Source organism: Labeo rohita, chromosome 10, assembly GCF_022985175.1.
Source record: "Labeo rohita strain BAU-BD-2019 chromosome 10, IGBB_LRoh.1.0, whole genome shotgun sequence".
NCBI classification, from domain to species: domain Eukaryota; kingdom Metazoa; phylum Chordata; class Actinopteri; order Cypriniformes; family Cyprinidae; genus Labeo; species Labeo rohita.
Window position 1 is genome coordinate 26,475,556 of NC_066878.1, and position 14,389 is coordinate 26,489,944.

At 34.6% G+C, this 14,389-nt stretch overlaps 2 protein-coding genes across 2 annotated transcripts in view; both read left to right on the forward strand.

Moving 5' to 3' along the window:
• The first annotated feature begins 8,093 nt into the window (after positions 1-8,093).
• Positions 8,094-9,200, forward strand: LOC127171781 (C3a anaphylatoxin chemotactic receptor-like). Its single transcript, XM_051120651.1, has 2 exons — positions 8,094-8,126; positions 8,493-9,200. The coding sequence occupies exons 1-2, from the start codon at positions 8,094-8,096 to the stop codon at positions 9,198-9,200; spliced, it is 741 nt and encodes a 246-aa protein (XP_050976608.1).
• Positions 9,201-11,795: 2,595 nt separating this feature from the next.
• The window catches only part of LOC127171566 (C3a anaphylatoxin chemotactic receptor-like), a 144,182-nt gene continuing 141,588 nt past the window's right edge, over positions 11,796-14,389 (forward strand). The window contains 3 exon segments of the mRNA XM_051120292.1: positions 11,796-11,861; positions 11,864-11,947; positions 12,530-12,984. Of these exon segments, the coding sequence (XP_050976249.1) occupies positions 11,796-11,861; positions 11,864-11,947; positions 12,530-12,979 (600 nt within the window). The 3' untranslated portion in view covers positions 12,980-12,984.

Below are 14,389 nucleotides of genomic sequence, written 5' to 3' on the forward strand. Positions count from 1 at the left end.
GGAAGATAACTGTGAGGATACAACCTTTTCTAATATCTTTGACAGAAATGGGAGATTCGAGATAGGTCTGTAATTAGTTAATTCGTTGGGGTCAAGTTGTGGTTTTTTAATTAGAGGCTTAATAGCAGCCAGTTTGAAGGTTTTGGGGACATATCCTAATGACAGTGATGAATTAATAATATTTAGCAGAGGATCTATGAGATCTGGAAGCATCTCTTTTAGTAGCCTAGATGGAATAGGGTCTAGCATACAAGTTGTTGGTTTAGATGATTTAACAAGTTTATACAATTCTTCCTGACCTATAGTAGAGAATGAGTTGAATTGTTCCCCAGGAGATCTATAGCGCACTATCTGATGCAACACTGTAATTGACGGCTGCATAGTGACAATTTTGTCTCTAATTGTATCGATCTTAGAAGTAAAGTAGTTCATAAAGTCATTACTGCTATGCTGATGGGCATAGTCAGTGCCTGTTGGTTCTTTATTTTTTGTTAACTTAGCCACTGTATTGAATAAATACCTAGGGTTATGTTTGTTTTCTTCTAAAAGAGTCGAAAAGTAGTCAGATCTGGCCGATTTTAACGCTTTTCTGTACGATAGGGTACATTCCCGCCAAGCAGTACGAAAAACCTCTAATTTTGTTTTCCTCCAGCTGCGCTCCATTTTCCGGGCTGCTCTCTTTAGGGCGCGAGTGTGCTCGTTATACCACGGGGTCGGACTATTTTCCTTAATCTTCCTTAGGCGCAGAGGAGCGACCGTATCTAGAGTCCTGGAAAAGAGAGAGTCAATAGTTTCTGTTACTTCATCAAGTTTTTCTGAGCTATTGGACATGCTGAAGAATTCAGATAAGTCAGGAAGATTACTTAGAAAGCAATCTTTTGTAGTAGAAGTGATGGTTCTACCATACTTGTAATAAGGAGTTGAATTTACAGTTTTAGTTATCTGAAGTATACACGAGACTAGATAATGATCAGAGATATCATCACTTTGCTGCAGAATCTCAACGGCATTGACATCAATTCCATGTGACAGTATTAAGTCTAGAGTATGATTTCGACAATGAGTGGGACCTGACACGTGTTGTCTAACTCCAATAGTTGTCTCAGTCAAATGTTTTATTTTCCTATATATATCCTTTCAAATGTCACTCATATCACTTCACACTCTCTCTTCTCACATAATACAACTATTTAAACTATTTAATCAGTATTTCGTGTCATTTCATTTTGTTAGTTTATTTGCAAGTAGCTTTGGTCCCGGTTACCCTTTTGGTATTTGTGACCCTGGACGACAAAACCATTCTTATGTTGCACGGGTATATTTGTAGCAATAGCCAAAAATACATTGGATGGGTCAAAATTATCAATTTTTATTTTATGCCAAAAATCATTAGGATATTAAGTAAAGATCATGTTCCATGAAGATATTTTGTAAATTTCCTACTGTAAATATATCAAAACTTAATTTTGATTAGTAATATGCATTGCTATGAACTTCATTAGGACAACTTTAAAGGCGATTTTCTCAATATTTTGATTTTCTGGCACCATCAGATTCCAGATTTTCAAATAGTTGTATCCAAATATTGTCCTTTCCTAACAGACCATACATCAGTGGAAAGCTTATTTATTCAGCTTTCAGATGATGTATATATCTCAGTTAACACTTGTTGACTGGTTTTGTGGTCCAGGGTCACATTTATTTTGTGAAAATGACAGATTGACTTTATATTGTCTCTCATTTCTTCAAATAAAAGGCCTACTTTCACTTGAATGTCTGTTGCACTAATAGTTTTCTCTACAGTCAAGTGAAGTAGGCTATAAACTGAGCTTAAATATGTTAATTACAAAAATTCAAACAAAAATTCAAAATTATGGTTATTGTAACGAAACCATGGTTAATTTGTTGTTTTCACGGTTTAACTACAATAACCATGGTTTGTTGGTTTTACTTGTAGTCCCTGCTGAAAACAAAACAATAGACACCATCACAAAATTTGTAATGGTTTTACTGGTTGTAATGTGACTTGTATTGGTTTAAGCATTAAGTTTTTTAATGCTAATTTAAGGCTATTTTCCTATAGCCTTTCAAATGTCACTCATATCACTTCACACTCTCTCTTCTCACATAATACAACTTTTTAAACCCAAATCAGTATTTCATGTCGTTTCATTTTATTAGTTTATTTGCAAGTAGCTTTGGTCCCGGTTACCCTTATGGTCTTTATTTCGTGAAAATGACAGATTGACTTTATATTGTCTCTCATTTCTTCAAATAAAAGGCCTACTTTCAGTTCAATGTCTGTTGTACTAATAGTAGTAGTTTTCTTTACAGTCAAGTGAAGTAGGCTATAAACTGAGCTTAAATATGTTAATTACAAAAATTAACCATGGTTTCATTACAGTAAAAGTTTATTAATCATGTTTTTTTTGGCATACTGATAGCCACAAATGCCATGGTTAAATTATGGTTATTGTAGCGAAACCATGATTAATTTGAGGTTTTCACAGTTTAACTATGGTTTGTTGGTTTTACTTGTAGTCCCTGCTGAAAACAAAACAATAGACACCATCACAAAATTTGTAATGGTTTTACTGGTTATAATGTGACTTGTTTTGGTTTAAATGGAAATTGTAATGGACCCTGGTCTCTACTAGTAATTCACCTTCTATTGGTGGCTTGTTAAAACCAATGCAAAACACACAACAGAAAACCATTTAAAAGTTGGTCAAAAGTTGATGGTTTGTAATGGTATTTGTAGTGGAAACCATTGGAATTTTCTGTGGTGGTTCTATTGTTTTTTTTTCAGCAGGGTAAAACCATGGTTAATTTTCGTAAGGGGCAACCTGTGCTATTCTCGATTTTTTTTCTTCCAATTTAACAGTAGGTACCCTATGTCAACTATAGTTGTTAGCAGGGCTCTCAAGTTTTGGAAAAAGTTTGGAGTGAGATTACTATTAGGGGAGGAGCCTCTCAAATATCTGCAGCAGCGGCCCCTCGGCGCCACGCAATTCTCTCAAGTTTTTGATAGAAATTCAATTTTATTTATATTTCAAGACTGACCAGCACAAATTAGAAATTATCACAGCTGGTAAATCTGATAAAAGTCAAATTCATACAAAATTTAAAAAAAAAAATGTTTTATATATTTAAAAAATATAAATTTATCAAAAATAAAAAGAAAGTTGGCCCCAAACGAGCCAAATTAACAGCAGTGCTCAATGTACATACTGTACACATACAGTAGGATTGCAGAACCTGCCCTGAGCATGCAGCCTATGTCAAGCTGTGTGTGTGTCTGTGTGTGTGTGTGTGAGAGAGAGAGAGAGAGAGAGAGAGGCCTACACATTTCCACTTATGAATGACATTTTGTATTGCAAGTGTTTTTTGCACATTTTGATGCCTTGATGACAGTGGTAGGGGCTCGAACTTAACTACACTAACTAGTAATGGAATGATGTAATTTAATAACAAAATAAAATCTGTTACAGTTACTGAGAAATAATGTACAGTTAAATTACAGTTGCTTAAGAAAATGTTAACGATCCACACACACAGATTTGATTTCCAAAATTGCATTGACTGGTCTAAAATATGAGACACTAATGTTTCAGGAGTTTAGAACACAGAACAGGACACATGCTTATTTGATAACTGAATTTTAGAAAAGTAATCAAAAAGTAATCAAATGTAATCAAATGTAATCAGTTACATTACTTTTAAAGCACTTAAAATAGTTATGCTACTTATTACATTTTAAATAGGGTAACTTGTTATCTGTAACCCATTACATTTCCAAAATAACCTTCCCAACAATGTTGGTACATTTGTATTTTTGAAATATATAAAACTGTTTATTTTATAAATTTGTCTGTCTTTTATCAGATTTGCCCAGGGTGTAATTTGTGAAAAAAAAAAGGGGGGATTGCTTTTGAAAACTTTTTTTCTCTCTCCATAGGCGGAGTTTGAACCAACTCCAGTAAAGCTATAGCCCAACTAAGAAACCTAATGTTAGTGTAATCTGTTAACAATGCACATTATATACCGTTTTTTTAGGCAAGTACCAGATAATGAGTGCCATGTCGTGAAATGTTTTAATACGACGAAAACTGTCTAACGTGATCACAATTTAATAAAAACATTGTAAGTTAGGCCTATTAATTGGAATGATTTAATTTCAAACAACGAATAAATTATATAGAGAAAGGAGCAAAGAACACAGTACCAACAAAGCTTTTTGAAACTCCGAATCAGTAAAACACTGCGTCGCAAAATGATTTGAAAGCGCTCCAGTCGGATCGCGAATCATTCGATTCAGAACGGGACTTCAAAGCGCCTATCACGAATCATTTGATTTAGATCGGAACTTAGGAGCGGGTTCGCGGGATGTTCTTATCACCACCGGGGATAAAAACGATTCAGCAGAGGCAGGGATGCATAGACCAGAGTGGGAGAAATAGAACGGGACAAGTTGTCCCTTTCTCGGCGTGAGAGCGTGTGAACTGGTTGAAATGCGTGTGTCTCACGGTGAATGCGTGAGACTTGAGAGCCCTGGTTGTTAGTATTATTAATTATGTAATTTACAGGGCTCTCAAGTTATCAAAAAGGATAACTTTTCCCGCTCTGTTTCTCCCGCTCTGTTTCTCCCACTCTTGTCTATGCATCCCTGCCTCTGCTGAATCGTTTTTATCCCCTGTGGGGATAAAAACATCCCGCGAACCCGCTCCTAAGTTCCGATCTAAATCAAATGATTCGTGATAGGCGCTCTGAAGTCCCGTTCTGAATCAAATGATTCGTGATCCGACTAGAGCGCTTCGAAATCATTTTGCGACGCAGTGTTTTACTGATTCGGAGTTTCAAAAAGCTCCGTTGATACTGTGTTCTTTGTTCGCTTTCTCTACATAATTTATTCGTTATTTGAAATGAAATCATTACAGTGAATAGGGCTGACTTACAATGTTTTTTTTTATTAAATTGTGATCACGTTAGAGAGTTCCCGTCGTATTAAAAACATTTCATGACATGACACTCATAATCTGGTACTTGCCTAAAAAGACGGGTTATAATATGCGTTGTTAACAGATTACACTAACATTAGGTTACTTAGTTAGGCTATAGCTTTATTGGAATTGGTTCAATCTCCGCCTATGTAGAGAGAAAAAGTTTTTTAAGGCAATTCCCCCTCTGCTTTTTTCACAAATCACACCCTGGGTAAATCTGATAAAAGACAAATTTATAAAATAAATTGTTTTATATATTTCAAAAATTCAAACGTGTCAGCATTGTTGGGAGGGTTATTTTGGAAATGTAATAGGTTACAGAAGTTACTCTATTTAAAATGCAATAAGTAGCATAATTATTTTAAGTGTTTTAAAAGTAATGTAACTGATTACATTTTATTACTCCTGTTCTAAGTCCTAAACTCCTGAAACATTGGTGTCTTATATTTTAGAGTCTAGACCAGTCAATGCAATTTGGGAAATCAAATCTGTACTTGTGTGAATCGATAACATTTTCATGACTGTAATTTAACTGTACATTGTTTCTCACTAACTGTAACAGATATTATTTTGTTATTAAATTACATAATTCCATTACTAGTTAGTGTAGTTAAGTTCGAGCCCCTACCACTGTCATCAAGGCATCAAAATGTGCAAAAAACACTTGCAATACAAAATTTTATTCATAAGTTTAAATGTGTAGGCCTACTCTCTCTCTCTCTCTCTCTCTCACACACACACACACACAGCTGCAGTCCTATTGTATGTGTACATTGAGCACTGCAGTTAAGTTGGCTCATTTGGGGCTAACTTTCTTTCTTTTTTTTTTTTTTAATACATTTGCATTTTTGAAATATATAAAACATTTTATTTTATTTGTATGCATTTGACTTTTATCAGATTTACCAGTTGTTATAATTTCTATTTTGTGCTGGTTAATTTTGAACAATAGATAAAATTCTTCTAGCAAAAACTTGAGAGAATTGCGTGGGGCCGAGGGGCCACTGCTGCAAATAGGCTCCTCCCCTAATAGTAATCTCAGTCCAAACTTTTTCCAAAACTTGAGAGCCCTGAATTTATAATTTTTTCGTCAAGCATAAATCTCTCACCTCTGAAATTCGCGCCATTCCTGTCTTAGTCGTTGCACCCGTGCTGTTAATCAAGCGCGCATGCTCGCGCTAACAACTGTGACCGACTTTGACGCGGTGTTGACATTACTAGTACACGCACAAAAAGTCGTGAAAACAGTCTTATGTTGACTAATTAACTTTATTATGAAATTGGACATTCCTTACCACTCGACAAAAACAAGAAGAACTACATATGAACGACCACATTTTGGATTCAGGCCTTTGAGTTTCGCCGTTCACCAAACGGTAAGTAGTTTGAGTCACTGTTTTTGACACAAGACTTTAAAAGAACAGAAGCAAAAATAAGCAGTTATTTTGTAGGATGCTTGTTTTGCTGACTCTTCTTCAGAAGGAAACCCTTTGACTCAGTTTTTTCCACTTTATACTTGTTCCTCTTTTTAATAAATGCAACAGGGTGTCGCTGCACTTTCTGCAGTAATGGGTTTGTTAATAATGTGTTTTAATCAACCTGGAACTGGTCACCATTTCTTTTAAATCAATTTTAATCACAATTTTGCCATCTCCAGTTGCATTTACATGGTCCTGCAGTGTCTCTCAATTAATATGAGCTCATAAATGCATACTATTTTTTAAGAAATTAATAAAATGTTGTTTAAAAATGTTGTTAGATTGGGTTTAGCACGTCAGACCACAGGATATGCCAACTTCCCAAAATTAAAACTATACAAAAATAGTTCAGTTCTCATAATCAACCTTGCAAAACTTCAGGGGTTTGATTGTCATCACTGTTTTATACGTCTTATCCGTTCCTCTAGCCTACCATAACACAAGTTCGTTTTCTAGCATTTAGAAATAACATTTCTTGTCATTGACCACTTCCTATAAATCTCTTTACGCTTTGTATTCTCTACTCAATATAACATACATGATGCGATACCATCCTCTCACCACCAGTGGTCAGTATCTCCTACCTGACACGGATTTTAATGCACATCAACTATGGTTGTTCAGTGTCTAATCAGCTTCATGTGTTTCTCTGTTGCTCAAGACATTCAAGCAATAACAATTCAAATTCACTGCCAACAATGCCGAGATCATACATTTGAAATTTAAAATGAAACGTCAGATTTCATAATCCACAATATCACAGCAAAATGAATCACTAACTTCAATTGACAGCTTTACCTGCTCACATATACTCAAGTGATATCGCAACTGGTTTTATATTGTTGCCCTGCTCTAAATGTGCACTGTAAGACATATTTAAAAATGAATGTTATACAGTCTTGTGAAAAGCACTTTATAATGTATACATGTGAGGTCTCTCTTAAAGTTTTTAAAGCATTGATTTTCTATAGTCTGGTATGTGTTATTTTCAGGCTTGTCACATCCATAACAGTACATATTCCTCATAAATAGACACATCAAAATAAAGCTTCTCTATTTGTTGGATATTATTGCATCTGGTTTGTGCATTTTAATTCACAGACATCCTACCAAATATGTAGTTTCTCAGAAACATCCTTTTTTTGTCATATCCATAGCGCTTGTGCATAGACTGATATTTTTATGATTTTTAGACTCAACAAGGGTTTATTAAAATATAAACTGATGGTTTGGTATATTGGTAACACATTCATTCTCTTAGCATTTATACGTCCAATCCATAATGCAAAATGTCACATCCATTATGCTGGATTTGCCCCAAGTACTTAGCAATGCATGTTACTAATCAAAAATTAAGTTTTGATATATTTACATGGGAAATTTACAAAATGTCTTCATGGAACATGACTCATACCATGTATTTTTGGCTACTGCTACAAATATATCCGTGCTACTTAAGGTTTTGTGGTCCAGGGTCACATATCTTTTCACATGCATGTATTTAACAAACATTTTACGTTTGCAAAGCTATGTTTTTTCAAGTCATGCATTCCCTGGGAATGGAGCCTGTGAGACTTGTCGCAACATGAAAGCTTAACCATCTTAACCACGTATGATGACCATGAAGTTTCCCAGCTTTGAAATGTTGGTGAAGCCTCTTACACAAAGTGGTTAAAAGTCTTAAACGTGAGAGAAAAAACAATCAGCATTAGAACATTACTGTGAACTGGACAAACGTGAGTTGATTACTTGGTTATTTTACTTTTTCATACTTTCCACTAAAAGTAGCATTTAATTGGTTGCACACTTGTGATTATAATTCAAACTTGCCTACAATAGTAATGCATTAAACCATTTTAAATACAGTATGATTTATAGTATTACACTGACAGTATGTGATATTAACAGGACAACCCGAACATTTTGGACAGCATCAGCTCAATAACAGCAAAATGAACCAGACGAACATTCCAAGTGGAGATGATTGTCAGTGTTGTTTAAATTAAATGGTGAGGAAACCAATGAGGGTGATTTCTCTGGTCCTCTACTCCCTGACCTTGATCCTTGGTGTTACACCTTGAGCTTGATTAGTCTGGATCGGTTTACTCAGGTGATCACACCGGTTTGGGCTCAAAATCATCGCAGTCTGTTAATTGGACGACTGTCCTGTGTAGCGGCCTGGGTTCTGGCTTTAATTCTTAGTCTGCCTTTTATGATGTTAAGAGAGACTTTAACAGAAAATAATACAACATCTTGCCTTCATCATCAACTTGATGAAGACAATTTTAAAATGTATAGACTGTTAAGCATCATCAGATTTGTGTTTGGCTTTTTGGTTCCTCTCATATGCATCACAACATGCTATGGATTCATTGCACGCAAGTTAGGCAGGAGTCATTTTCACTCTGGACGAGTGTTTCGCATCATGTTGGCTGTAATTGTGGCTTTTTTTCTGTGCTGGTTGCCGTATCACACAGTGGATTTGATATTAATATATGGTGGGGATTCAAGTATCTTGGCAGCTTTGGCAGTGGATCCGGTGGCCATCTCGTTGGCGTATTTCAACAGCTGTCTGAACCCCATTCTGTATGTTTTCATGGGGCAGGATTTTAAAAGTAAGGTTAAACTTTCTCTAAGACGTGTTTTTGAAAGAGTTTTCTCTGAGGAGGGAACACAAGCATCACAATCCACACAGTCACAACAAATGCACTCAATGCAGTGAAGGTATCAGTTAATTTATTCAGTCATTTTTCGATGCCAGATTTAAAACAAAACTCTTTCCACTTGTTTTTATATTTTGTTATCTGTTGTAATGTATGACTTGTATATTCTGGTCAAGTATCTTAAGAAAAATTATTATTTCTTTTTAAAACTCAAACTTATTGTATGCAAAATAACATGGCACAAGTAACTTTTTTAGCACATTTGGTCAGGAAACATCCACCCCATTTTTTTCTAAGTTTTGAGGAAGTTAATGGTGTGTTTACTGATAGGATGTGGTTTACAGGCAGAATATTCATGTCCATGAATATTCTTAAATATGTCTTTGATGCAAAAGTCTAGTATCTGTATATTTATTCGGTGTATACTAATGTAGTTACTAATGCTATACAATTACTTTGCGTGTGTAACATCAATCCGATTTTAATATTTTACAGTTTATTACATTGTATTCAATACCTTAATAGTTTTGTTAAGCTAAAGATTTCTGTTCTTTGTTTTTATGCCACACATTACATGACTGCATAGCATATCATCTTAATAGGATATTATAGCTAAAGATTTGATAAATGTATGTTTTAATGACTGTTTTATGATTATTTAACATATAAATTGCCTTTTAATTTGGCCAGTTGTGTCATTGTGTGGCCAAATATTTCTTGTTTCTGGTATCACTCCACGCTGTATCTTCTCACATAATAAAGTAGCTTAAACCCACATTAACAATTAATGCAATTTCATTTTATTTGTTTATATTTAGTTAATTTTGTATTGGTGTCCTGATGGCCTTTTTGGTATTTATTTTGTGAAAATATTGACTGTACAATGTCCCTTGTTTTTGCAGACCTCTACTTTACAATTAGGGCTTTAGAAATGGATGTTTTTCACTTCAAACACCATAAGTTAATGTTCATAGTAAAGGATAAATTCAAAATACTTTCAAAATATTTTTCTTTATATATTGCCTTCTATACTAATCTTAACCTGCTCTATATTCATTTTATTGCTTCCAGTTTAATTGTAGGTAACCTCATGCTCATGGGTAAACTAATTTAATATCATTATTATTATTATTAATTAATTTATTTAATTTTTGGTCAAGCATAAATACCTCAGTCTGACAGACTTTTGAAATTGAGTAAATGCATGAAAAGTTTGATGAAATGGTTCTTATGTTGACTAACTGACTTTATTATGAAACTGCAGGTCACCTCACAAAAACTTGAGCTCTACGTGAATCACAAGATTCCCAACATTTTGGAACCAGACCATTGAAACAGTGAGTCGGCTAGTTTACGTCACTTATATCAATGTCAAGTTTAGCTAAAGGTTTGTGCAGTTTTAATTAGCGTGTAAAGGGAAGTGTATTAGACCTCAGGTCCTGCAATTGGTAACTATTTCTTTTAAATTCTTCATTTTAATCACTATTTTCACATTCCTGTTCATTTTAAATGGTCATGCAGTGTACTAAAATGAATGGCTGTTCGTCACGAAATAACACGTTTGCAAAAAACTTGCCAGCCCACAAACACAGTAAAATGTCCATGTGGTTTACGTCATGTCGAGAAGACGCTGTATCCTACGCTTTGAGAGTAAATTTGTTTCATGTTCACTTCCAAAAAATGAATTTACAAAAACTGTATTTTCTAGCGATCGTTCAAAATATGTAGTTGTGTATGTTATGTTGTGTAACAACCCTCCACATGTCTTGCTTACCTGTTTTAGGAGATTCATAAAACAATATTAGCAACCTTTAAAATGGCATAATAGGAGCTCTTTAATGAATCATTAATTCAGAATATTCATTTAAAATCAGCAAAATTATGTTGAAAATATTATTGGCATGTCACACCACAGCATACTTCAACTTCCCAAAAGCATTAAATGATTCAAAAATAGTTCTCATCAGCTTTGAAAGTTAAAGACTTGATTGTCATCACTCACAAATCTTACCATGATGCTATGTAATTTCTATTCAGTATAACACAACACCACCAGAGGTCAGTATCTGCGACCTGCTGACTGTACAGTAGTGAATCTGTTCTATTCAGATGGACGCGTTTCTCTACTCAACACATTTAATCTCTCACACAAGTAGCTTCCTCACTATTTCTCCTCCATTAGACATAACATGACTATTTATTTGTAATGGCAGCATTGATTTACTAAAAAGGTTTAAAAATGTTTGAAAATCTCCCACTGACTAATTAAAAGCCATTCAAACTCAAACCACCAACGTTTTTGTATTTTACATGTAAAAACCTAAACTATAAAGCAGTATATAGGAAATCTCAACTGACTGATCATTTATATCATTACCAAATGTAAACTATACTTGTCCAGCTTTCTATACTATACATACATTTTTAATATAGATACATACATTACAAACAAACAATAATATATTATGAATTAATATTATGAATGTCTGTAAACAGTTGTGTATATGTAAATGGAATGTAAACAAAATTGACTTGCAATTCCTGCGTTTATTTACTTGCTAAATTGCTATTTGTAGTCTGACATCAGTGTTTATTCAGTTTATTAATTCCCATGTGTGACAGGAAGTTTTGACCAGCTTTACATAGAGTTGGTCATGATGTTTCACAACTTGACCATATTTGAAATGTTGGTGAAATCTGATAAAGTGATAAAGTTAGTGATAAAGTGGTATAAAGGTGGTATAAAGTCTCAAACGTTAGAGAGGAAAACATTTACTGGCATAACTGTGAGTCGAATCATCACAACGTGAGTCATGATTGCTTATATAGAGTTATTTACATGATTTTAAAGACTTTTTGTACTTTTAAGTAATGCTAAAACAGTATTTATTTAGTTGTGTATTTGTAATCATAATTCAGTTTTGCTGCTAATAGAGATGCATTGATCATATGTTAATTTATTTGTCAAGTTTCTTATCTGACACAACACTTTAAATATGATTATAATTTTACACTGACAATACGTGATATTAGCAGAATAAACCAGGCACTTCAGGATTATTATTATATTTTGAAATTTCAGATGTGGGTGATTTCTCTGGTCTTCTTCTACCTGACCTTGATCCTCGGTGTTCCTGGAAACACATTTGTTTTATATGTTGCTGGATTGAAGATGAAGAGGATCATTAATACAGTTGGGTTTCTCAATCTAGCGACTGCCGACCTCTTGTGTTGCCTCTCCACTCTTTACTATGTGACCAGGAGAAGTTTTTATGCCAACTAGCCGTATGGATCCATCATGTGCAAGATTTTCCTCTTTGTTATGTTCATCACCATGTTTGCCAGTGTTTTCACCTTGACCTTGATTAGTCTGGATCGGTTTACTCAGGTGATCACACCGGTTTGGGCTCAAAATCATCGCAGTCTGTTAATTGCACGACTGTCCTGTGTAGTGGCCTGGGTTCTGGCTTCAATTCTTAATCTGCCTTACATGATATTAGGAGACACTTATACAGTATATAACAGAACACTCTGCCTGCCTTATCTACCTGATGAAGACAGTTATAAAATGTATGGAAAGTTCAGCATCTTCAGATTTGTGTTTGGCTTGTTGGTTCCTCTCATATGCATCACAACATGCTATGGATTCATTGCACGCAAGTTAGGCAGGAGTCATTTTCACTCTGGACGAGCTTTTCGCATCATGGTGGCTGTTATTGTGGCCTTTTTTCTGTGCTGGTTGCCGTATCACATAAGATGTGTTTTTGAAAGAGTTTTCTCTGAAGAGGGAACACAAATGTCACAAACCACCCAGTCACTGCAAATGCAGTCAGTGTAGTGAAGGTACTCATTTATTCAGTTTTCTGATTGATTTGTGTTACTGTTCTAAACTTATTCTAATTATTTCTTTTCAAAAGTCATCAGTTTTTTTCCCTCTAATTTTTTAATATATTTTCAGTGATTTGTGATAAACCATTGACAAAGTCAAAAACCAGCATAATGGAATAACATGCTTTATCTTTTTTGATTGCTATCAGCTTAAAAAAAGTTTGTAATATTTCACTAATAATGGCATGTGTGGTGTTTCTACATTGGTATGTTTAAATGTATAATTATTGTAATGTTCATTAAACATTCAATTCACTTGTAATTTGATTGTTCATAATTAGTGCAAATAGTTTTCTCATCCAATAGTTCAATTGTGCTAATAGAAGTGTTCTCTAGGACAAATTATTTCAATGCTAAAGATCTTTAAGAACTTGCAATTCAGATATAATGCTTTAAAAGCAAAAACAAAAAAAACAAAAAGTAGACACAGACACATTTGCTGACAGTAGCCCTACTCAAAAATGACTCTAAAACTCTTAAACATTAACATTATACATTTGTGTGAAACTTCATTAAAACAAAGTCTTCTGAAAAGCACTATATGAAGAGAAGTTCAAAGAAAAAAATCTCAGGATGGATGTGCACTTGTTTCTTTGACACACAAGTATAGGTTTTTACACTTTTAATGAACATGTAGGGGTAAGTGTATTATATATCAGGTCCTGCAACTGCTCAGCATTTCTTTTCAATTCTTTAATTTAACTTCATTCATTTTAATCACCATGTTTGCCAGTGTTTTCTCCTTCAGCTTGATTAATTTGGATCGGTTTACTCGTGTGATCACACCGGTTTGGGCTCAAAATCATTAAGTTGGCTTGAGAAAGCCAACTTACTGATCTGCTATATAAACTGCTGCTGCTTTTGAGCCAAAACTTAGTATCTCCTCCTATCCACCTGTTGCCGAGGGGTGCTACTGTAAAAAAGAACGTGGGTACAACTTCCGGTGAGGCGGCAGCAGTAGTAAAGTTTCAAACATTTATGAGAGATGTCATTACGGTGCTCAGGGACAACATGTGCTGTTCGAAGCTGTGCTCCCACACATCGTTAGTAGCTTTGGATCGCTAAATCTTGAATGACTGTTAACTAGTGATGTGAAATTTGAAGCGAGGCTTTGAAGCTTGTGTTAAGGGGTGTGACAGATGAAGCCTCGATTCGAGGCTTGTGTTGTTAACGTAGAAATCACAAAACCAGTGACAAACGAAGCCTCACTTTCTCTCCAGTCCCGTGCGTGATTCACTTTGTGTGTTTGTTCGAACCCCCAGATCTTACTTATTAACCTATATTTTAAAATACCCAATCATGTAAGTAATATGAAAAATAAAAATAATCTTAAGAAAATTAAATATGTCATGCACTTCAT